Source organism: Suncus etruscus, chromosome 15 (assembly GCF_024139225.1).
Source record: "Suncus etruscus isolate mSunEtr1 chromosome 15, mSunEtr1.pri.cur, whole genome shotgun sequence".
Lineage (NCBI taxonomy): Eukaryota > Metazoa > Chordata > Mammalia > Eulipotyphla > Soricidae > Suncus > Suncus etruscus.
Window position 1 is genome coordinate 4,333,022 of NC_064862.1, and position 22,462 is coordinate 4,355,483.

The 22,462-nt window shown below is 39.4% G+C and overlaps 1 protein-coding gene across 1 annotated transcript in view; it reads right to left on the bottom strand.

Moving 5' to 3' along the window:
• BCLAF1 (BCL2 associated transcription factor 1) overlaps window positions 1-19,979 on the bottom strand; it is a 1,193,665-nt gene extending 1,173,686 nt beyond the window's left edge. The window contains exons 1-10 of the mRNA XM_049789604.1: window positions 19,860-19,979; window positions 14,332-14,418; window positions 12,366-12,479; window positions 10,308-11,216; window positions 8,709-9,374; window positions 8,401-8,570; window positions 6,039-6,144; window positions 4,423-4,507; window positions 2,100-2,275; window positions 811-994 (exon numbers count right to left, since the gene is read on the bottom strand). Of these exons, the coding sequence (XP_049645561.1) occupies window positions 811-994; window positions 2,100-2,275; window positions 4,423-4,507; window positions 6,039-6,144; window positions 8,401-8,570; window positions 8,709-9,374; window positions 10,308-11,216; window positions 12,366-12,469 (2,400 nt within the window). The 5' untranslated portion in view covers window positions 12,470-12,479; window positions 14,332-14,418; window positions 19,860-19,979. The remainder of the gene's footprint in view (window positions 1-810; window positions 995-2,099; window positions 2,276-4,422; window positions 4,508-6,038; window positions 6,145-8,400; window positions 8,571-8,708; window positions 9,375-10,307; window positions 11,217-12,365; window positions 12,480-14,331; window positions 14,419-19,859) is intronic.
• Between the last annotated feature and the right edge of the window lie 2,483 nt (window positions 19,980-22,462).

Sequence of the window (22,462 nt, forward strand, 5' to 3'; positions counted from 1 at the left end):
AACTAAAGGATTCAATATGTGCTACACTGAGGTAAGTCATTGGGTAAATAACCATAACAAGCTTATGAGAACATGGGGAGCATACTCTATGCTATGGAAGTGTATTCTAAAAGGTACATATAAACAAGAACTTAAGATAGTTGCAATAAATGAGCATATGAAAGTTTTAGTTTGTTTCCCTGGCTGTGGGGGGAGCCTTTCAAGCTGTATTCAGGGAGAGGACCTCTCCCAGTGATTCTCACCCAACTAACTGGTACAATGCTCACAGATGAGCTACTCAACTTCTACAGTGCTTGGGACCCTAGGGGTCACGTTAAAACAGTGCTGGAGGAGCCACAGGTTCGTATCCGACCATCTTTAGGACCCCTCCAGAGCTACATTCATTGTGATGCTTGGGGAACCATGTGATGCCGGAGATTTACCCTAACATCACTACAATTTCCCGTCCCATTATAAAGTATTATCTTACCATGTAGGTGACCTTCAAAAACTAAGTGATAAAAGAAATAGGTCCCAATCAGTGTCCTTGAATTGAGTCCTTGAACTGTAACTAGTAACTGATTCGAAAATTAAGCAGTTTATATAGATCTCAAATGTTATTAGAAAACATGGTTTAAAGAGTACCATCCCAAATGCAACCTTCTAAGTTCCCTTCAACACCATTTCTACATAAATTTAACCGCTAAAACACATTTTTCATTTTAAATACTGTCAGAATGTCACAAATAGCAATAAATCATCTTACTTTCCTTATACGTAGCAATTTAAGGTAATGTCCTATACAAACTAAAAAATAATTTGATTACTTACAAAGGTTCCTCGCGGTCGACTAACTCCAGCAAAGCCTGATGAGTATTCTTTCAGCTCATGGTGAGTTTTAAATTCTTCTTCTCTTTCCTTCTTACTCTCTTTTTCTTCCCGAGAACTGGGTGAAGAAGGTGACGCTGAAGAGGATGAAGATCGAGAATGATCTTGCTCTCTACTTTTATGTTTACTGCAAAATAAAGAAAGAAAACAAAAGAATATGTGCTATTTTTTTAAAAAATAAAACCCTGCTGAATCTTGTCACAAGAACTACCCCAATTGAAATTTATGTAACTAAAATAATTGGGTGTTAATGACACAGCTTCCATCTCTCTGTTTCCATTCTCTTCCAATGTTTTTTTTCTCCATCAATATGTTTTTACATTACTACATAATACAGATTATGGCCTGCCAGTTAGAAACTAGCAGTCTAGAAACCAACCAAGAATAGGTTCAGTTCTTCAACATTTATCTTATTTTTTTGGTGGCGTTATTTAAAGGAAGGAAAAGGAAAGTAGGGAAAAGTAAGAATAATTTAAGGCCAAGTTTCAAAATGACTGCGATTTTTTATACCTTGGACAAGAACAGTTGGTATGATTTGGGCCATAACACCGTTATAGAAATGAAAAGCATGACATACAAATACCAGTAATAATTAAAAGAGCACATGTAAAATCCACCATTTACCTAATGAATAGCAAGAAAAACGATTATCTATGATTCTTAGCATTCCTATTATTTGACTCTATGATGATAAATTTATGATACTAATGTAACACCCGGAAAGGTCATACCTGATAATACTCTTACCACTGCTAACAGTATCCATGGAAAAATTACTTTGCATGACTAATACGTAATACACATTGGTATTTCAGATAAACTAGTCTTTCCTCCCCCCAATGTTAAAACCACTAGATATCACTTTAAAATTCTTGTACTCTGGGTGTTATGAGTTGAAAAAGTGCGGAATCAAGCATAACGAACCAAAGTTCTTACACAAACTGTTTCTAGAAATGCACTGCATTGAAGTCCAACCTCCTGATGTAGCCTGGATAATAGGACACATTAATTTGTCATTTTTTTTTTCAGTGTTAGCTTGCTATTCCAAAGTTTTTGTCCTCATCCACCATAAGCCGTGTAAAAGACAAATACATTTTTGCTGTAAAACAAATAATTTTAATTGTTTAAATTTAAACATTCGATTACACAGTCAAAATTGAAAGCAATTAAGCTGACAATTATTAAAGGCTAATTAGAAGCTAAAACCTAACGCAGACAGTTTTGACAATTACCTGTCTTCTTTGTAAGATTTGTATTCTTTGTAATCTTTTGGAGTTTTTTCCTGCTTTCTGGATCCACTGGATTCCCTGGAGCCCTTGGAATCCCCCCGTTCTTTACTTCTTTCTTTTCTTCGACGATCAATGTCATGACGAAGATCAGCAGAATCACACCTCAATTTTTTATCTCCCTAGAAAAGACAGATGTGAAATAGATTTCAGGGGAGATAGGAAAAAAGGCAGCAAAATTGTATGCCAGTTTCTAAACTAGCATCTTATTACCAGAAAAGATTAAATATTGCATATTAACTCCATGTATTTTAAACATGCTTGACTTTTTACCAAGCATTTGTGTATAAATGCAACAGGAGTAAGAAAATTAATAAAATAAAAAAACTTTTATTGAAACTGTCAGATTTCTGCTCAAAACAATCCATAATAAACTTTTCATATTAAAATGATATTTTTTCCATCCTCAGCCCTCATCCTTCCAATGTCAAATTTTTAAGAGTTGAATAACAGATCTTACAATCTATAATTGAAGTAGCCTTCTGCCTTTTATGGGATCCTAAAAAAATGAATCGCATCATTTAAGCCTCATTTTTAAGTTCTTCCCAAGTAAATTGACCAACCCATTAAGAAAAAAAAAAAAAAAAACACGTAATTTCCAGAACATGCACGTGGAATAAGATTAATGAAACCAAACTGAGTTTGAATAAGTAGAAACAATGTCAGAAAGATATTATTCCCAATCCTGTACTCTGTATTTGGGGCCATATACTGCCCTTTCTCAATTCAGGTATTGCAACGGACATTAGTTTAACTGGGTCACAATTCACCTCCTTCTTGTTCCATTGCCTTTTCAAATACTATATAATTTAGGAAGATGGAAAGAGGCATCTAGGAATGAAGAAAAATTATACATCAGTAAGATGCTAAGCAATGTGGACATCCTTGCTAGTATTCAATAAGAGTACTTAACCTGGGAAGTCTAGCTATTATAAGCATTCATAAAAATGATAAAATACGTTTTTCTCCCACTGCAGCAATTATTCACCTAAATGCTCTCAAATAATAAGAAATGTAATCAAGACCAAAAACCTTGCTATTTCACTCCAATATTTTAAAACCCACAAAAAGAATAAGGAAACCTAAATGCTTTTAAAACTCTAAACCATATATACATTAATTACGCATTGGCACATTGGTGATAATTACTCACTGACATAGAAAATGAAGGTAAAAATCATATCCTTTTATCACTAATTGTTATTACCTCTCCTCCAGATCAAAATCTTGTCTGGGTAAAAAAGAGAATCAAAGATGAGCTGCCTAAATATAAACTAAACTATTGGTTTAAAAAGAAAAAAAAGGACCCAACACTGAACTCATTCTTTACAGCAAAAATAAGTGACATTTTCTCAAAATGTTTTTCTAAAATATGCTAATGTGAATAACCACCTTAGTATATTGTATTTTTTTAAAAATATACATAAAATAGTAAACATTTTCCTAATACCCAATTAAACACCTCTTCCAAAGATAAGTATGCCTTTTTTCTAATTCAAAATCCAACCTTCAGTAAGCTATTTTCTAGGTGTTACATAGATAGCATTATGTAATGGCCAGACTGGAAGTAAATCTTTCAAGTTTCCTTAACTTTACATTAAAAAAGAGATCTGCAACCATAATATTCCCACCCACTTCCACTAGTTTTTGTGAACTAATATACCTAGAAAATGTCTGTTTCAAACTATCAGATTTCAAGGACTACCTATAGCAACTAAATTTCAAAACCCTCTATCCAGTGTTCATTCATAGACTCCTTTCTGAAGTAGTCTTTTTCCCACCGATTCAAAAATATCACAATACTATACACAGCTTTTCATTCAAAGGTCCATTTGTAAATCAAGTCTTAGAAAGCATTCTTAAACCAGATCAAAAATGCCCAGTAGCACAGGGATTATTATTGCTTCTTGATATTTAGGCACACACGAATCCAGATATATTCATTCTAGCTCACCCATCTCACATCAAATCTTTATTAAAACCCTAACATACTTTTACTTTTGTATTTGTCCTTAGCCAATCCAAGATTCTTTACTTTTCTTAAAACTAATTTTATCACCATTTTTCTCAACGCTACTCTTGGTTTAACTTAAGATATATCAAATAAAATTTTATCAAATTTCTTAATTTCTTCTAGAAAAACTGCATACATTTACCATATATATTATATTTAGTAAATTTAAGACATGAAACTATTTTGCTTATACTTAATACAACTTCATTACTTAAGATGAATGTACTAAGAAAAAAAAGCTCATTCAAAACTTACCTTTTGACTTTCTTCTTTAAAAGCTCTTTCATCCCCTGCTAAACGGGTATGCTTCCTCAGGGCACTGGGAGAGATGTCAATTCTCCTTAATAGAAAATAAGGTCTATTTGTAGTCACATTTACTTCGTGGTTAGGAAATAAATGCACATAAGTGCATAAAAAAGACTAAAATGATTTCTCCCCCAAGACACTTACTCAGCATATTAAGATTAGTAATTCAATTCCTAATAACAGATTTAACAGATTTAAAGTTTTAAAATCTATTAGAAATGTATGAACAAGATTTTTACATATTTAAAAGAAACTAATCAAATTACTCTAATGATCAAGACCAGAAAATTTTAACCTGGGGATACAGCTCAGTAGTCCACAAATATACCACGTAGAAAGGCTTGAGTTCAATTCCTGACACCAACGAGCTCACAACGTATGGCCAATGTCATTAAAAAAGCTGACTCCACTCCTACCTCTCCCCAACAAACCCGAGTCCTTATCTTAAAAAAATAAAGCTTGGGGAGGAGGATAAAGCTTTCACTAAATATAACAAATTTAATTAGTAATCATTATAATTAACTATGAACACAAACAGGATGTTACTAAATAATTTACAAATTCAGTTGGCCCCTTTATTTTATTCCACGCTTATCCTTTAAGAAGGCAATGTCAACAGCAACTTTCCAGAACTTCTTAGCAAATCACTACAAACAGCACACCACTTATGCACTAAGAACTGACGTAGCTATTTTAAAACAGACACTATCATCATCTAAAAAAGAAACGTCATCTCATTTTGTGGATGAAGAAAAAAACAACATTCAGAGATTATATTATATAATTTGTTCATCATGCTGCAATCAAGTTACAGGAGCAAGGACTATTGACACATTTCAATGTTTGTGCTCTTGTTCTTGAAACCATCTCTACCACTCACCCACTATTTTAATTTTAAACTTACTAGATGTAAATTAAAGTACTACCTCCAGGCATTCAACCCCATTCCTGAAAAAATGTGGATATTAGGATCACCATTTCATACTAGAAGTGATTCCAAATATTTAAAACTATAGAACTAGTTTAAATTAAATATAAACTTAAAGTAAATTATGAAATGCTCAAGTCTGGAATATAAAAAACGAAGTAAATTTGAAACGTTCAAGACTGAAGAATACAGGGCTGGAGCGATAGCACAGCGGTAGAGCATTTGCCTTGCATGCAGCTGATCCAGGATGGACCTTGGTTCGATCCCCCACGTCCCAAGCCAGGAGCAATTTCTGAGCACAGAGCCAGGAGTAAACCCTGAGCATCACTGCGTGTGGCCCAAAAAACCAAAAAAGACTGGAATATAAAGAATAAAATCAATGTTCACTTTCATCTCGATAACAGTACAGCTCTAATGTAATGCAGTTTAAACATTCTAATGTAATGTCGTTTGATAAGGAGTCCATATCAAACCATTTTTGTAAGTTCTGTTCAATAATACACATACGGCTGGTCCGAGTACAGCGGTGTTTACAATTAATTGAGCACAGCTTACAGATTTCTTTGTTCCTTCTCCACTCCCACTGCTTCACTTAACTAGCTTTAAAAAAATTGTTAAAAATAATACACATACATACCTGTGTATCTCAGGGCTCTTTTGCCGAGTACTATGCTCTTCAGTGGCTTTCTGATATGAAGTGAACCTCTCGTTTAGGGTCATTGAAGATGATTTGAAGTATTGTTCTGTTGATTTAGGAGAAATACTGCACAATTAGTTACATTTACTATATAAGTAACTTTTATTTGTGACAGAAGCGCATGTAGTGGGTGAATAGAAAATAAAAATACTCAAGAAACCTAACCGAAGAGAATCAAATATCACAAAGTTCTCCTACCCTTTAAACGTCTTATACCTACACAAGTGATATGATAATCCTCCCAGATCCGTTAATACTTTATATAACCCAAGAATAGTTTTGATTATGTAATTCCATTTCAACAATGCACTAGACTTCCCCCAAACACAGAATACTATTGAATGTCCTTATACCTTGTCAATATGAAGGAAGATACTTCACACAAAAATTTTCAGAAAAAAATGAAAATAGCTACAACTGGCTTTAGTAAACCAACAAAATAATTTACTCAAGAACTATGTTTGCAACAAAAATTGAATTTAAGGGAAAAAACTGCCATTTCAATCTCAAAAGTATTTTTGTCAACTAACATTCACTAATTAAAACAAAAATCTGGCATCTGGGCAACCTGACAGCACATGGTGATACTGCCATCTTTCTTCTAAAAATTTTTTTAATTAGTATTATCAATATCAATTAGTTTTTCAACCAGTTCAAAACATGTAAATGTAAAATAGACATGTAAAGTCATTAAATATTACATTACGAAGCAAGCTATCTGCTTAACAGGTCAACATACATCTGTGTCAACTTACCGCCCAATATCCAGCAAATGTCTCATAACCAATCATTAAAACTTGAAATGGCCACTACAAGGGTAGTGCCTCAATCATAATTCCATGAAACCCAGGAATTTGAGCTAGCAACTCAGTTTTTATGCCATTTTTGCCAGGAAGACAGAAGATTCAACTTTGCCTGTATCAACAGCTATTTTACTTTGAAACATGGATTTTGCCATTTCAAAACATATTCCAGGACCTAGTTACAATGAAAAAGAAAACATCACTGGGCATTTTCAGCTCTATATTATTTAAGAGCTGTTCAGATCGGTTGCACAATACTAATAATGAAACATAGCTATAGATCTTTTTTAAAAAAATAAAAAAGTGGGAAAAATTTTTATCAAAACATGATCTCAAAATTCACCAGTAAATGTAAAATAGACAGGTCCCAAAATGTTGGCAGAAAAAATGAAAAATGCTTCATATTTTATGTACCACACTATGGTCATAAATTGGTTCAAACTAGTTATAATCAACAATATTGTACCATGTTTTAATTACACTGAAAAAAAGAAACTCATTAGTCAATGTCTTGAAACATCAAGTGCATAAAGAATTGCAGCTACTGATAAGTTTCAGCTATAGTAGTAAATTTGTGTCAAAAGATATTTGGGATGAAGGGAATAATGGAAGACCAACAGATCCTATAAGAACCTATTTTGCTGTAAGCTGCCTTTTAAACAAAGTATCAAAAACAAATCTGAATGCCCAAAAGTCAGACCTTAAAATCTACTAATGCAGTAACTGAAACTAGAATCCGTAATAAACAAAACAATATTTGTTTAACAACCTTTTATCATCTCTAGAATCTAAAAGATGAATTATCTTTGTAATTAATTACTATGCACGTAATCACTGATTTTTTTTTTGGTCACCAGGTGACGCTCAGGGGTTACTCCTGGCTATGCAACTCAGAAATTGTTCCTGGCTTGGGGGACCATATGGGACGCTGGGGATCTAACCAAGGTCCATCCTAGGTTAGCGCGGGCAAGGCAGATGCCCTACTGCCTGCGCCTCGGCTCCCGCCCCATAATCACGGATTAAACTTAAATTTCTTCAACTTTTCCCTTTAGTAATTCCAATATTCTCAATTCATTTAGCATCCATAAAAGAGCTAAGTACTTTATAGTAAAATAAAAGTAAGGCTTTTCCAATGCTTAAGAGCTATAACCATCTATGTTATAAATGAGTTAAAAGTGCATTAACATAAATTATATGCATGTAATAAAAGACAAATTCATTTTGGAGTCCAAAATAGTCATTTTGAAAAAACAGCATCATGTAATCTCTAGTGTATTTTATTTATGATCTAATTTTTAAGGCTATGCTTTAATTTGAGCATTTGACTGTTATAATGACATTTCTAGCACTAACAAAATTACCTTTCATGAAGCTCAATTTTCTCATATTTTTAATGCTAATCATAGCTGCCAGCAAAGATACATAAGTATAAAAAGTACAATTATTCATTCTGGAGAAAAGAGATATTTAATTCACGGTACTAAGCATTCTAAACATACCTTTAACATGATGAACCAAGGATACAATGTGCTGAATAAATGACTCAGAAGTGCTTTTGCTGGCCTGTGGCAACTTAATGTGGTCAAAGATGGATCGGAATTCTTGCTCCTTCTTGACAGAATGGACAAGTGTACTAGCGAGTAGCCTGTCTTTAGTCAAGGAGGCAGGTCTGGAGCATATCGGTAACAAACACACATACAAACAAAAATATACCAAATGGTTTGAATATGAAGATGGAAGTGTTCAGAAAGTAATTAGCTGGAAAATTAACCACCCATAGTCTACTGGGGTAGCCATGTAAAATTACCTGTTCGAATCGTCGAGCGGAACAGGTGCCATTTTGAGTTTGACTTCAGGACGGTGAGAATCACTGGCTATCATTTTGATCCTAAGTGGGCTCTCCTCCCTGAAGGTAGACTTCTCTCGTGAATCCAGGTTCTTGTGGAGAGGGGGACTGTAATCAAAGAGGTCTTTGAGCTTTTCAGACTTTACCTGCTCAGGTGATTGAGTTTCTTTCTTTACTGTTATCCTCTCGGAATTTTTGTCATCTTCCTTGTGCTTATCTTTTGTAGTGCTAGATCTTTCTACTACATATCCAGTCTCTTTCAGTTTGTAATTTTTTTCTTCTCTAAATCCATCACTGTCTCTATTGCCTTTCAGTGAAGCTTTGGACTTGTATTTGGATCCTTCCTCCTCAGTATTCCGGTGAGATGTGGAGGCAAAATTCTTACCCTGATCTGCAAGTACTGACTTCCTGAACTGTCTGTAATCCTCTGTCTCCTCTGTGTCATCCCCTTCTGAATCATTAAATTTTTGCTTTCCAGACTCTTTATCACTGAAGTAATCTAGAGCTTCCTGATCTTCCCACTCTCCCTCTGTTCTCCCTTTTTCTGATCCTTTCTCTTTTGGAGTCTCTTTATCTCTGGTATTACCCCTGTCGAGCAGGAATACTCTAGACTCTTCATCTGTGAACCTGTGAACAAGTAAAGAAAAGGATAGTAACTCTAGACTGCATTGATTGCGAACCACTTGCATTCCTAAATATGTTGTTAGTATCACAGGAGCAATGAGAGCAAAACAAACAATTCAAACAGTGCCTATTCGGAATTTACTTTTTCCAGAGATTCTACTACAACACACAACAATGTATGTTTAAATGTAAGCCTAAGGAACAGGAGTAAAGCAACACGCCTATCAGAGTTCTTATGGTCAAATTTCAAGTTAATCAATTTATTGAATTAATATAAACATATTTAATATTTAACTGAATCACAGATATGGCTTATATTATGCTCTGTATTTCCTATCAATAATAGATACATCAATTTAATAAGAAAATTAATCTTAGCCTGTGCCTACAGCTGGGCACAATTTTGGGGTATGACATAAATCCATGCTTCGATCTCCATTTCCTCTTTTATAAATCAATCATACTACATTTTAAGCAACGCTTATCAAAGCCTAAAATCAGAATTAATGTATTTAGAATCTTTTCTACAGACAAGCATATATATTAAAAATGAGGAACTGATCTGCTTATGCCACACAAATAAAACATGAAACTACAGTATTTATTGAGAGGACAAACTAAGTTTCCAATGCTCTATCACAAAAGATTTTAGTGTTTTTCTACAATTTATTGATTACGTATACTATAGACTAATTTCCTGTGATTTACAACCTTCTAGAATGACCAAAACATTAAATCTCATCAGATTATAAACTAGTTTGGTTAAAATACAACTTCCAAGTAAGTAAAAACAGTTTGGGATTATCACAAAAGGAAGTTATGAGTTAAAATCACTAAACCAAATCACAGTTCAACATAAAACTTTTAAAATCAGACGAAATTCAACAAACAAAAATATTACTATAATCCAAATTCTCTTCTCTAATAAGCAATTACCTTTTTAAGAATTTTCCCGTCTTTGCAGTATCCTGATCTCCACCATCAGGATAAAATGATGAGCGTCCCCTAGCCTCATCTCTTGGAGCATTCTGTGGTGTGATTGTCTTTGCAGGACTTCTTCTTGAAGGGATGTGATGAATTGGACTATTCTGAGAAGGACTGTATCGACTAGATCCATTTCCAACAGAACCAGACCCAGACCTTTCAGGACTGTGCTGAATGGAATGTGAATGCTGAGAGGGGGTATTTTTTGCGGAGTGGACAGTACTGAGCATAGGAGCATCAGAGCAAGATGAACTCTGACTAGGTGGCGTAGCAATCGGTGAAGGACTATGGGGAGATCTAGGACTATTATCATAAGCTGAAAGACCAGGCCAGATGTCACCAGATGTGGCCGATTTATTAAATTCATCAACAGATTCAGATGGGTCATGTTCAAATGTATCTTTCGGCTCTTCCTGTGATTTACTTTTCAAAGGACTCTCTTCTTGAGGCTCCCCTTCTGCTTTTTTGGTTTGTTTTTCCTGAGACCCTCGTCTTTTAGAAACAGGAGATTTGCTATATGGGGATGAAGAACGAGATGAAGATGATCTTGGAGACCTAGAAGATCTGTATGATCGACGAGATCTGCTTCGGGATCTTTGAGAAGAAACTGATCTTCTTTTCGGACTCCTGGAACGTGAACGACCTCGTCTAGGACTCCTAGAGTGTCTTCTATTCCAGACAGGTCTATAACCACCACGATGATATCTACCACCTCCTCCTTGATAATACCCGCGACCCCTTCCTCTGTACCCATAAGGTCGTCTCATTCCTCTATTATTTCTGTAATCTCGACGATAATCTCTAGAATAAATGCGATCTCTACTACGAGACCTTGAATATGTTCTGGAGCGAGACCTAGAACTAAAAATAAAATAAATATCAATGCAAGAAAAGTAAGTTAATCCATCTCACTATTCTAAATATTTATGGTTGAATATAATTTAGTAACTACACCTTCGAAGCTAGATACTCTTTAAAAACTGACAGTAAACATATACTGGTTTTATGTAATAGGATGTCAATTATAAGGTAAACACTGCAAATAAATTAAAGGCCTTAGTAAAAAATACAGGTTGAGGGGATCAACATGTCCAATAACACAACATACTAAACTATTGTCTATATGCAAACATTTCAGGTGATGAGGAAAATATCTAAAAATGGGAAATATCACTTATGCAAACATTTCAGGTGATGAGGAAAATAATACCTAAAAATGTGAAATATCACTAACTTATATAAAACAAACCCTAGGAAAATAGTAAAATCATGAAACCCTCCATTAGGGTGACTTCTTTTCAACCTTTTTCTCAAATTTTCTACAGAAATATTTTTTACGGGCCCGGAGAGATAGCACAGCGGCGTTTGCCTTGCAAGCAGCCAATCCAGGACCAAAGGTGGTTGGTTCGAATCCCGGTGTCCCATTTGGTCCCCTGTGCCTGCCAGGAGCTATTTCTGAGAAGACAGCCAGGAGTAACCCCTGAGCAACGCCAGGTGTGGCCCAAAAAGCAAAAAAAAAAAAAAAAAAAAAGAAATGTTTTTTACAAACCTAATATTTTATGTGAAAGTTATTCGTTTTGAACAAATCAACCCACTTATTTAGTTTTCAGTCAGGAATGAGAAACTGTAAAATACACAAAGGTTTTTTATAAGCAACTAAGTCTTTCATTATCTGACTTATCTCAATATTATAAATCAGAAATATAATTAAATTCTTATGTAAAAATTATTATTAAATGTTGTATAATTACAAAATTATTAGAAATCTACCATATATTAACCAGCATAGAAAGAATCCTGGATCTGTAATCAGACTAACTAGACTCAAATATACATCTGGCTTTTACTGGATTGCAGCTAAGATAAATCTCAATTCTCCAATAAAATGAGAATACTGTCTATTTACAGGATTTTTAAAGAATATAAACGGATTTAGCAACGTCTGTATGTAACAAGCACTTCATAAATACCAGCTAACATGATGATTAAGAACAAGATACCATAATTCACCTGTATCTCTTCTTCCTAGAGTGTGATCTTGATCTTGATCGAGAACTAGACTGTGATCTAGATTTTGATCTTGAAGAATGTGATCTAGAATTGGAGCGACCCATTTCTTTGATCCTAGTCAAATAGAAGAGCAAAAAAGGGCTTTAAAAATAATACACCTAAAAAGCTTCACACTATTGTCATATTCAAAAATGATACTGAACTTTATAAGACAACTTAACCAGAATAGTTTATATCATCATTTGGGGGGGGGGGGGTATTAAAAGGAGGGTTAAGGCCACACCTGACAATGCTCAGGGGTTACACCAGCTCTGCACTCAGAAATTACTGGACCATACTGAGTACTGAGGATCAAACCCAGGTCAGCCACGTGTACCCTGTATAGCAAGATTTCTATGAACTGCCTACCTATAGGTCTCAACTCAAAAAGGCAGCAGATGCTCAAGCCAGAAAGAGCACTATCTGATTATTAGACTGCAGAGAATATGTTAGATATTATTCCATGCCCAATACAAATGCCTACCTCTCCTGTAAAAAAAAACCAAACAGTATCAGAATATTTATTACAGTAAGAATTCTTGAAACAGAAAATAAAAGTGGTGCAATACCAAGAAAAATTAACCTACCAGACCATCAGAGTAAGTGCTTTTTGGCTGAAATGAGTGACCACTCTGTATAAGATACTGTCTAGAACAATGCAGGATAGTCTCCTAGCAGAATAAATTCCACTAAGTATGAAAAGATGGGAGCCATAACTGTTCTAATATCATGACCACAGAATAAAAATTCATTTGTGACAATTTCTAGTTTCCCCTCTATCTTTCCTAATAAGAAAAACTATATAGATACAATCATAAATGTATCTAAGGAATAACTTGGGCACCATCATTCTATCTTCCTAGATACTACTTAGCATCTAATTAGTCAATTAGACCTCACTGATGACAGAAAGGAGAAACAGAACTTAATTAAAAGATCTATTCTTCACAAAATTAAATATTCATCCCAAATTGATTTCTATTATGATTATTTTAAACTTCCAAAATCTATTACTCAAAATTAAGATTTCATTGGAAGGAAGGGATCACACCAGTGAAGATTGGTGATGGAACATTATACGCCTGAAACCCAATCACCTAGCTTTGTAAATTAGTAATTCAGTGTTCAATAAATAGGAAGATCAAGCATTTCTATAAAATTCAATTCACTAAACTTCAAGTTGCCTATGAGTTCAATTATTTCTCTTACTACCAATTATTTCTGAAGGTACGTATTTTTACCTAAGCTTCATGAGCCTAATGAACCAGTCAAGTTCAACTACTTCTCCTACAACCAATTATTTGTGAAGGCACACATTTTACCTAAGTTTCACTTATGAAACAGTACGTATTTTAAACTATTGAGTCAGATTACAGAAGAGGCAATGATATATCCATACCATCAAAAAATAGAAATGACTATTCCGTTTCAATAAAATTCACTTCAAAATAAAATATTCTATTAATGGACAAGTATCACCCTTTTTTTCATTATTTTCATTCCAAATAACCAGAATACACATATAGTTGAAGAGGGGATCAAATGTGTTGCATATGTAATTGTAATTCACTTAATACAGTTTAGCACATGATAAGCATTCAATTTTAATTACTCTAATTCAAGGGAGAAAAGTTATGGAACTCCTCTTGTTACATAAGAAAATATTACTTGAATAAGCAATGCTATATTACTATCTTTTTAAACATATCTTTTAAGGAAACATGTTTATAGAAGTAGCAAACATTCAACTTAGAAGCAGAAGAGAGCCAAAGAGAATTATTTTTCATAAAACTAACTTAAAACCTAGCTTATTTAATAGGTCACCAAAACAAAACACAACTCTTGGCATATCACTTTTAACTACTAAAATGTAAATTCAGAAGTAATATTTTCTTTAAAAAGTTAAAACTAAGACTTAGAAAATTACCTAGGATTTTTACAGGATCAAGTCGTCCGAGTGTAAAATTCTTCCTGAAGAAACTGTTCTGAAAAACTAATCTCTAAATTCAAATGCCTAGCAAAGATAAAAATAGGAGTTTTATTATGGCAGATTAAATATTCAAAACTTTTAACAGAAATTATTTCAAAAATAGCAAAAATAACAAACCATGAAAATTTAAGAAATCTTTAGTTTTATGCAAAATACTGCAGTGGCATTAATTGGTAGCACAAACCTTTACTTTTTACGTGTTCTATTTTAGGCTACAGGTATAGCAACAAAATAGGTGTTTTGCACATTTGCTATCTTGGGTTTGATATCTCTACTACCTATATGCACACATACTTTCATTTTAACAATTTGACCTGGGTTTTAAAATTGAAACCACATATGGTAACCCTAGCCAACCAAGAGTGATTCCCGAGAGTATGTACAGAACACATGCCAAAAAAGCGGGGGGGGGGGAGGGGGGTGGCAAAATAAATATTATCTACTTAAAGTCGATGTCCTAATTCACCACTTTTAGCTGATAAATTTTACATTAAACACTAAACTGAAAAATTTAATTTATAACATTCAGGGATGTTATATGGATAGTTTTAAAAAAAAATAAAAACCAAGAAGGACCAGAAACAAAAGAATACAAGTTTAGTATTTATCTATACAGAATTTGTAATACACGTTTTTGGTTTTGGTTTTTGATTTTTGGGTCACACCTGGTAGCACACGCAGAGGTTACTCCTGGCTCTGCACTCAGGAATTGCTCCAAGCAGGCTGGGGGTACCATATGGGATGCTGGGATTCGAACCACCATCCATCCTGGGTCTGCTGCATACAAGGCAAACCTACACCACCACTGTGCTATCGCTTGAGCCCGGTTAATACAAGTTTAACTATAAAATGGATAAGCTTATCTGTGAATCTTTCCAAATATTCAATCTGACAAAATGTTCATAATTGAAAACAAAATCTAAGAAAATTGAACAAGTGATTCAGAAAAATAAAAACATCCTAAAATCCAATTGACACAGAAAACTGAACTTATTTTAACTTCTCGTGCATTCAAGAACCACTTGTCAAATCCTTATTTCAAATCATAATTCGTGGGGTTGGAGAACATGTCTGACCCAGCCAGGTTAGATTCCCAGTATCATAGACACCACTGGGCCCACCAGGAGTGGCAAAAAAAAAAAAAAAAAAAAAAAAAAAAAAAAAAATATATATATATATATATATATATATATGATTGATTGATTGAAAGAAATAAACACTAAAATTTTTAAAAAGTGAGAGACAAGTATCTATATAGTTTCTTATTCATTTAAAATTTAAAGATACATTCAAGCATTCAGAACATGGAACTCAAAAATCAGGGGCCTGATAAATAGCACATCAGGGAGTATTTTTGCCTTCCAGGAGGCCTACCAACGTCGGATCCCTGGATTTATGGACCCCTGAGCGGTGTGGCTCAAAAACCAGAAATCAAAATAAAAAAATAAAAGACTCAATTACAAAATGAAGCCCAACTTGCAATACTTGTTATATAATATTTATACCAGATTTTTAAGTAAGTATATACACAAAGCACTTAAGGAAAACGGACTACGAGGTCTTTGCTCTACAAGACAACTAAGGAGGGAGTACATAAATCAACAAGTCATACACAAACATCTAAGTACCACAACATGCTAGGTGAAAATAGTTTAGTGCCCATAATCTCCTGAGCTATAAAATAATCATCTTTCAAATGAAGAAATCTAAGCTTTCAGAATTCACTTAAACTTACAAAGTGCCTACTACATGGCAGGCACTACAACTATTTGTAGACTGTCAATTAATTTTAAGACATTAAGTTCCCTATTCTAGTAGAGCTTAGTTCAACTTAAAACCAAACCACAATTATGTAGTAGGAGATGGGGAACTAGGGAAGGAGATCCATGAGCATTTAAGTTAAAGACACTGCTCAGAAACAGGGAAAGAGCTTCCTAAGCAGAGAACACTAATTGAGGCAAATTTAGGACAAAGAAACCAGGAAGTTGCAGCAGTGTAATCAGAAAGAATACTAAAGAGGGAACTACCAGATCAAACTGGCAACTAATAAGTAGATCAGAGTAAGAAATCTACATTTTAATCTAATTTAAGGGGAGCAGCTGGCAGGTTTGCTCAGGGAAGGTATACCATCTGACAATTTTATAAGGTGACTGTAGAGGATAGAAAACATAGAAGAGGAAAACAGACAAATGAGAAGACTGAAGTTCAACATAATCATTGCTCTGATATGATGTAAACAATACATAGGGGGAAAATAAGCATATCCAAAATCTGGTTTGGAAATGTAGTCAACAGTAGACTTATTCATAGGTTACTGGTCCTGAGGAACAAAGAATAAGAAAAATCAGTCTCTAAATCTTTTAATTTGGGGGGGGGGGGGGGGCCCCACACCTGGTGACGCTCCTGGCTTGGGGGACTATATGGGACACTGGGGATCGAACCTCGGTCCCGCTACTGTGCAGGCCCCACAGAGTCCCTAAATTTTGCTTGGAGCTCAAACATGGGGAAAGGGCCACATTTGAGGGAACCAAAGATTTTGTTTGCTCTTTTAAGCTACTTGTGGCTAAAAAATGTACAAGTAATCCAGAAATAGGCCAAGATTTCCAGATCCCAACTCCTGTGTTCTTTCCACTATGCCGCTGGCTTCTGGTATTTCCAATTTATCACCAAATAACTAAGAGATCCGCTTATAAGAAAGTAATTGCGGGCCCGGAGAGATGCCGTTTGCCTTGCAAGCAGCCAATCCAGGACCAAAGGTGGTTGGTTCAAATCCCGGTATCCCATGTGGTCCCCCGTGCCTGCCAGGAGCTGTTTCTGAGCAGACAGCCAGGAGTAACCCCTGAGCATCGCCGGGTGTGGCCCAAAAAACAAAAACCAAAAACCAAAAAAAAAAAAAAAAAAAAAAAAAGGTAATTGCTTCACATTTCTTTATCCACTTTCATCACCAACAGACACAAAGGGATAAATCAGGCCTAACTTAATAGAGCTTGTTAAGGAACAATTAAGCTACATAAAGAGACTTCCTTAAAAAGGGCAAAGATGACCAGATTTAATAGAAATAGTTGTAAATTAAGGTATCATTGATATCCCTTGCCACCTCCCACTCCTTAGGCCCTTCCCTGCCAAAACGATGCTTTAGTTTGCACTGTAGGCATACTTAAAACAAATCCTATTAACCATTTCAGGGAGTCAGTGTTCTGGATTTCTGTAAACAAATTTGTAAGCATGGTTTTCCACATCTAAAATAATTCTAAAATAACGTATTACATTTCTTTCAGGTCAGCTTCCAAAGATATAAAAAGGTAATATTACAAACAATACTCCTGGGGCCGGAGCGATTTCGATAATTAAACCTGTGGAGAATTGAGGGTTAACAATTCTACTTTTGTGCTTGAAAATTTTCTTAAAAGAAAAAAAAGGTTTAAGTCACAAAAATGTAGTTGTTCAGTCTGTCATCCTACTAGACTGGTGGTGAGTGAAGAAACAGAACTAAAAATCAATACAATACCTGCATTCTAGACAAGGTTGTGCCACTGGCAGGTTCAGTGTGAGTGAAAGAGAGAAGAAGGGGGTGAAGAAGAGAAGTCCACGCTGGGCTATGCTTGAAGGCTTATTGCTTCTTGGTGGGTCGATAATGGCTGCTCAAAACAAGTTTTCAATGATTTTGGACTCCACCTCATAAATGGAGGAATGTTTGAAAACTTCAAAATATCGAGGCCAGAGTGACAGCATAGCGGTAAGGCTGTGGCCTACCTGGGACGGACCTGGGTTCGATCCGGCCTTTAGAGTCCCCCGAGCCCCCAGGGGCCATTTCTGAGCAGAGCCAGGCCCAAAAGAAAGAAAATATTACACAAATGTATGCTAATGTCACCTTAGTGTTTCAATTTCAGCCTTAGGGACAGTAGAATAAAAAGTCTAAGACATGCACCCCCATTTGGGGTTGATCTCTTGTGATCTTTTACTTCAGGGAGCTAAAGCATTGTATGGTTCTGCCTTTAGCGTCCACGATATCTTCCTAGACACTGTCGGGACCTACCTCAATATTCGTCCTCCCCTCTTAATAGTCCCGTGTTTCTGCTGATTCTCTAAAACTAGTTTAACACACTCGAAGAAAGGGGAGAGAAGTACTTAAGAATCAGGTAACAGTGATAGCCACTACTCAAGATGTAATAATGAACAGATTTTATACTTGGAATTCAAATTTTATCATAGACTTTAGAAAGAGCTATATAACGTATACCCTAAGATACACTGGGCTTAATAGTAATTCTCTTCCCACCCATTTAATAAATCATCGAGAGTATCACGAGTCAGCTAGGGATCAACTATCACTGATGTCGTTTCCAGGAGCTCTCAGTCTAAAGTCTACACTAGAATCGAAAAACCCTTACCCGTTCCTCATTAGTTCTTCTCATTAGTCTTCTCATTAGCTCATCGAGCTACCACAAAGCGACTCAAGAAATTCAACCCGAAGCCCAGACACAAAAGACCTGTCTTGGAGACAGACCAAGGAACCAATGCTCTTCCAAGAAGCATCCTTTACAACTTCCCTTCGCACCCCTTCTGCGTGGCAGTATTTGACAACAGCGTCGTCCAACTGAGCGAGATGCTCGCAGCACCCGTAATTTGGCTCGGATTACCTGACCGAGATCAAGGAAGGAGAACTTGGAAGCTGCGGCGGATTCCGCTCCGTGCCGCTGTTTCGGAGCGCCAGCTCCAGCGCAGGCCTGCGGGCGGGCGCGGATGCCGCGGCGTCCCAGTCCCCACGGCGCGTCCAAGCCCTCCCGCCGAGTGCCGGCGTGCGCGGACCGGCTGCCTTCCGCGGGGGAGGCGCGCTGGGCGGCGGTCTCGGCCAGGCGCGCCCGGTGGGCGGCTGGCAGGCAGGCGGCGCGCGTGGCAGAGGCGGCTCCGCGACCAGCCCGCCGGGCGCCAACGACCGCGAGGCGGGGGAGGAAGCGCTCACGGGCGAGAGCAGCCTCAGCCCCCCGAGCAGCGCGCGCGCGGCTCCGCCGTCGGAGCGCAGGCCTCCGGGCCGGGCCGGACCGCCCAGAGAGGCGAGCTGAGGCCGGAGCCGGAGCAGAAGCGCGGCGCGGCGCGGCGCGGCGCGGCGGGGGCGGGGCGCGAGGCCGCCGCAGAGCGCATGCGCGGAGCGAGCTCGCGGCCCGGTCGGCGCGACCGTCTCGCGCACGCGCACGCGCACGGCCGGACGAGCCCGCGCGGTCTCCGGGTCTCGCGCCACAGCGCCGCCGCGGGAGCGCGCGCGGCTCCCTTCGCGCCGCGCCGCAACGAGGCCGGGGTCCCGCCGGAGCCTCAGGGGACGGCGGAGACGCACGCGCGGGTCGCGGCGCCTCGTGCGCGCCCCGGCACCGTCCCTGCCCACAAAGGCCTCGGCCATCGGCAGCCGCCTTCGGGGCTCGCGGCCCCGCGAGTGGCGCGGGCGCGGGGCGGGGAGGGGAGAGCCCTACCTGGGGCGCCGAAGGCCGGTCTGGCGAGTCGCTCCGCGGCGACCCGCACCGCACGGCGGCCGTCTCCGACTGGAGCGCGGGAGCCGAGCCCTGGAGGGACCGTCCGTCCGTCCGTCCGTCCGTCCGCCGACGCGCTCGCTCGCTGCGTCACTTCCGGCTCGGGGCGGGCCGCTGGGACCCGAGGCGGCGCGAGGGCTTCTGGGAAGCCGCGCCCGGAGTCTCGCGCGAACTGGACGCCCCGCCCCCGAGCCCCGGCCGCTGACGGCGGCGGCGAGACCCGGATGGGCGGGGCGCGCCTGGCCCCTCCCGCCTTTGTGCTTTGCGGTCGCGCCTGACCCGGAAGGAGAAGTGACCTGGGAAGCGCGGAACTCCGGCTTCGGTGGCCCGGCGGCTGCGGCCGCGCATGCGCACGGCTTCCCCGTTGGAAGCGGGAAGGGCCCCGGCTGCCGGTGGGCGGCGGCGCGGCCTGGCTGCCTGGCGTCCAGCCTTTGGGCCCGTGCAGAAGTTAGCGGCCTGCGCTCGGGCACAGCGCGGAGGGTTCAGTAGAAGCCGGGGCCTCCTTGGGCCTTTCGCCTGCAGCCGTGGCAGAGTGATCGGCCCAAGCACTAGCGGCGAAGGGCCGAGCTCGGGGCTCGAAAGGCAGCAGGAATGGCGCTCGTGCTCAGGACGCCTCTTCCCGACCCGCGCACTCCAAACTCCACAGCAGGGCTCCTCCAACTTTTTCAGCAGAGGCCAGCTCACTGTCCCGCAGACCCTTGGAGGGTCTGACTCGAGTAGAGACAAAACTTAGGAACGCATGCTTAGGCACACTGCGTAGATCTTGTTTTGCAATGAAGAAACAAAACAGACACAAATGCAGTATGTGAGAGAGAGAGAGAGACAGAGAGAGAGAGACAGACAGAGAGAGAGACTTGCGTGCGAGTGACCCGAATTCAGATCCCCTGCACCCCGTACGATTGAGCACCGCCTGCAGGGATCCCCCACCTGGAGAAACCAGGCCCAAGCCTCCCAAAATAAACGCTGGAAAGGCTGACAGACTTCTCTTCATGGATCTCAGCTTGGTACATCCGTGTTCTTGCACGTCCAATTTTACAAACAGTGACATGAAGTTCACCGTCCCAGTTGTCCCAGTTCTCTTCGTTGTAATGATGCCGCGGTTCGATGCCCGGCCTCCCCGAGGGTCCCCCGAGCCAGGAGCGACTTCTGAGCACAGCCAGGACTGACTAACCCCAGAGTGTCACCCGGTGTGGCAGGAACACACACCCCCATGTAAATACTAGGGGAAAGACAGGAAAATAATAAACCAGGTAATGAGCTTGCTTCCCATGTGGCAGAACCAAGTTCAGTCTTCCTCTGGTACTCTGAACACCACCTGGACGCGGTCCAAAAGCGAAAGAAGGGAGGAATGAAAGTGGAATCGAGGGGCAGGGCGTTTGCCTTGCACGCTGTTGCCCAGGTCTGATCCCCGCATCCTCGGAGGTCTTCGGAGCCTGCCAGGAGTGGCTACTGAGCTCAACTCTTGAGCGCAGCCGGGTGTGGCTCAAAGAAACCAAAACCAAACGAAACAGGTGTAATTGGAAGTCTAATAGAGCCAATAGGAAAACTCCCTCACTGGCTTTTTAGGTTGGTTTGGGGGGGAAACACGGTTGGTGTGAATTTGTAGTTTCTCTTTTTCCACCCAAAAAATAGTGACCATGTGTCAAAGCGAAGCACAGCGAGTGGGGCGTTTCCCTTGCAAGTGGCCAACCCACTTTGATCAGCTGCAACCCATAGGGTCACCCGAGGAGTGAGCCCTGAGCACCGCCTGTCATGGCCCCAAAACAAAACAAAAAAGTGACCCCTGAGAACCCAACATTAAAAATGAGCAGGCAAGGGGGCAGAGAGATAGCATGGAGGTAAGGCGTTTGCCTTGCATGCAGAAGGACGGTGGTTCGAGTCCCGGCATCCCATAGGGTCCCCTGAGCCTGCCAGGAGCGATTTCTGAGCGTACAGCCAACTGGAACCCCTGAGCGCTGCCGGGTGTGACCCACCCCCCCCCCCAAAAAAGGCAGGCAAGACCATGAAAAGGCGTGGTGGGGTCAACAGAGATTCCCTAACGACAGTTTGAGGACTAGGAAACTAAGCTTTGGCTGTAGTTCTTAGTATCTCCTTGATTCCCACAACTTTGCACTACTTTTTATTTCCAGGTGGTGGTGGTGGTCCATGTTTTTTGGGTTTTGGGGGTTTTTTTGTTTTTGGTGTTTTTTTGTTTGTTTGTTTGTTTGTTTTGGTTTTTTTTTTCATCTTTTCTTTTCCCTTCCGTTGTAGTTGCAATAACCAGGGATTGCACTCATGCTCAATTATGCTACCCACACATTTTGGATCTGGTACTGGGGAAGGTGCCACACATTTCCTGGTCAAATATCGTTTCAGTCACAGTGCTTGCCTGCGGTCACACTCAGGTGGCAGTGTCACTCGAGTCGGCAGTAGTGAGACTTAGCAACTGCCAGGGATCACAGGCAGCAGAGCTGACAAGTCACTCGAATGGACTCTTGGTCTCACTTTGCTGCATTCTGCCCAGCCCCTACGATGTTATTTTAAACTAACTGGTACAAACTCGGTAA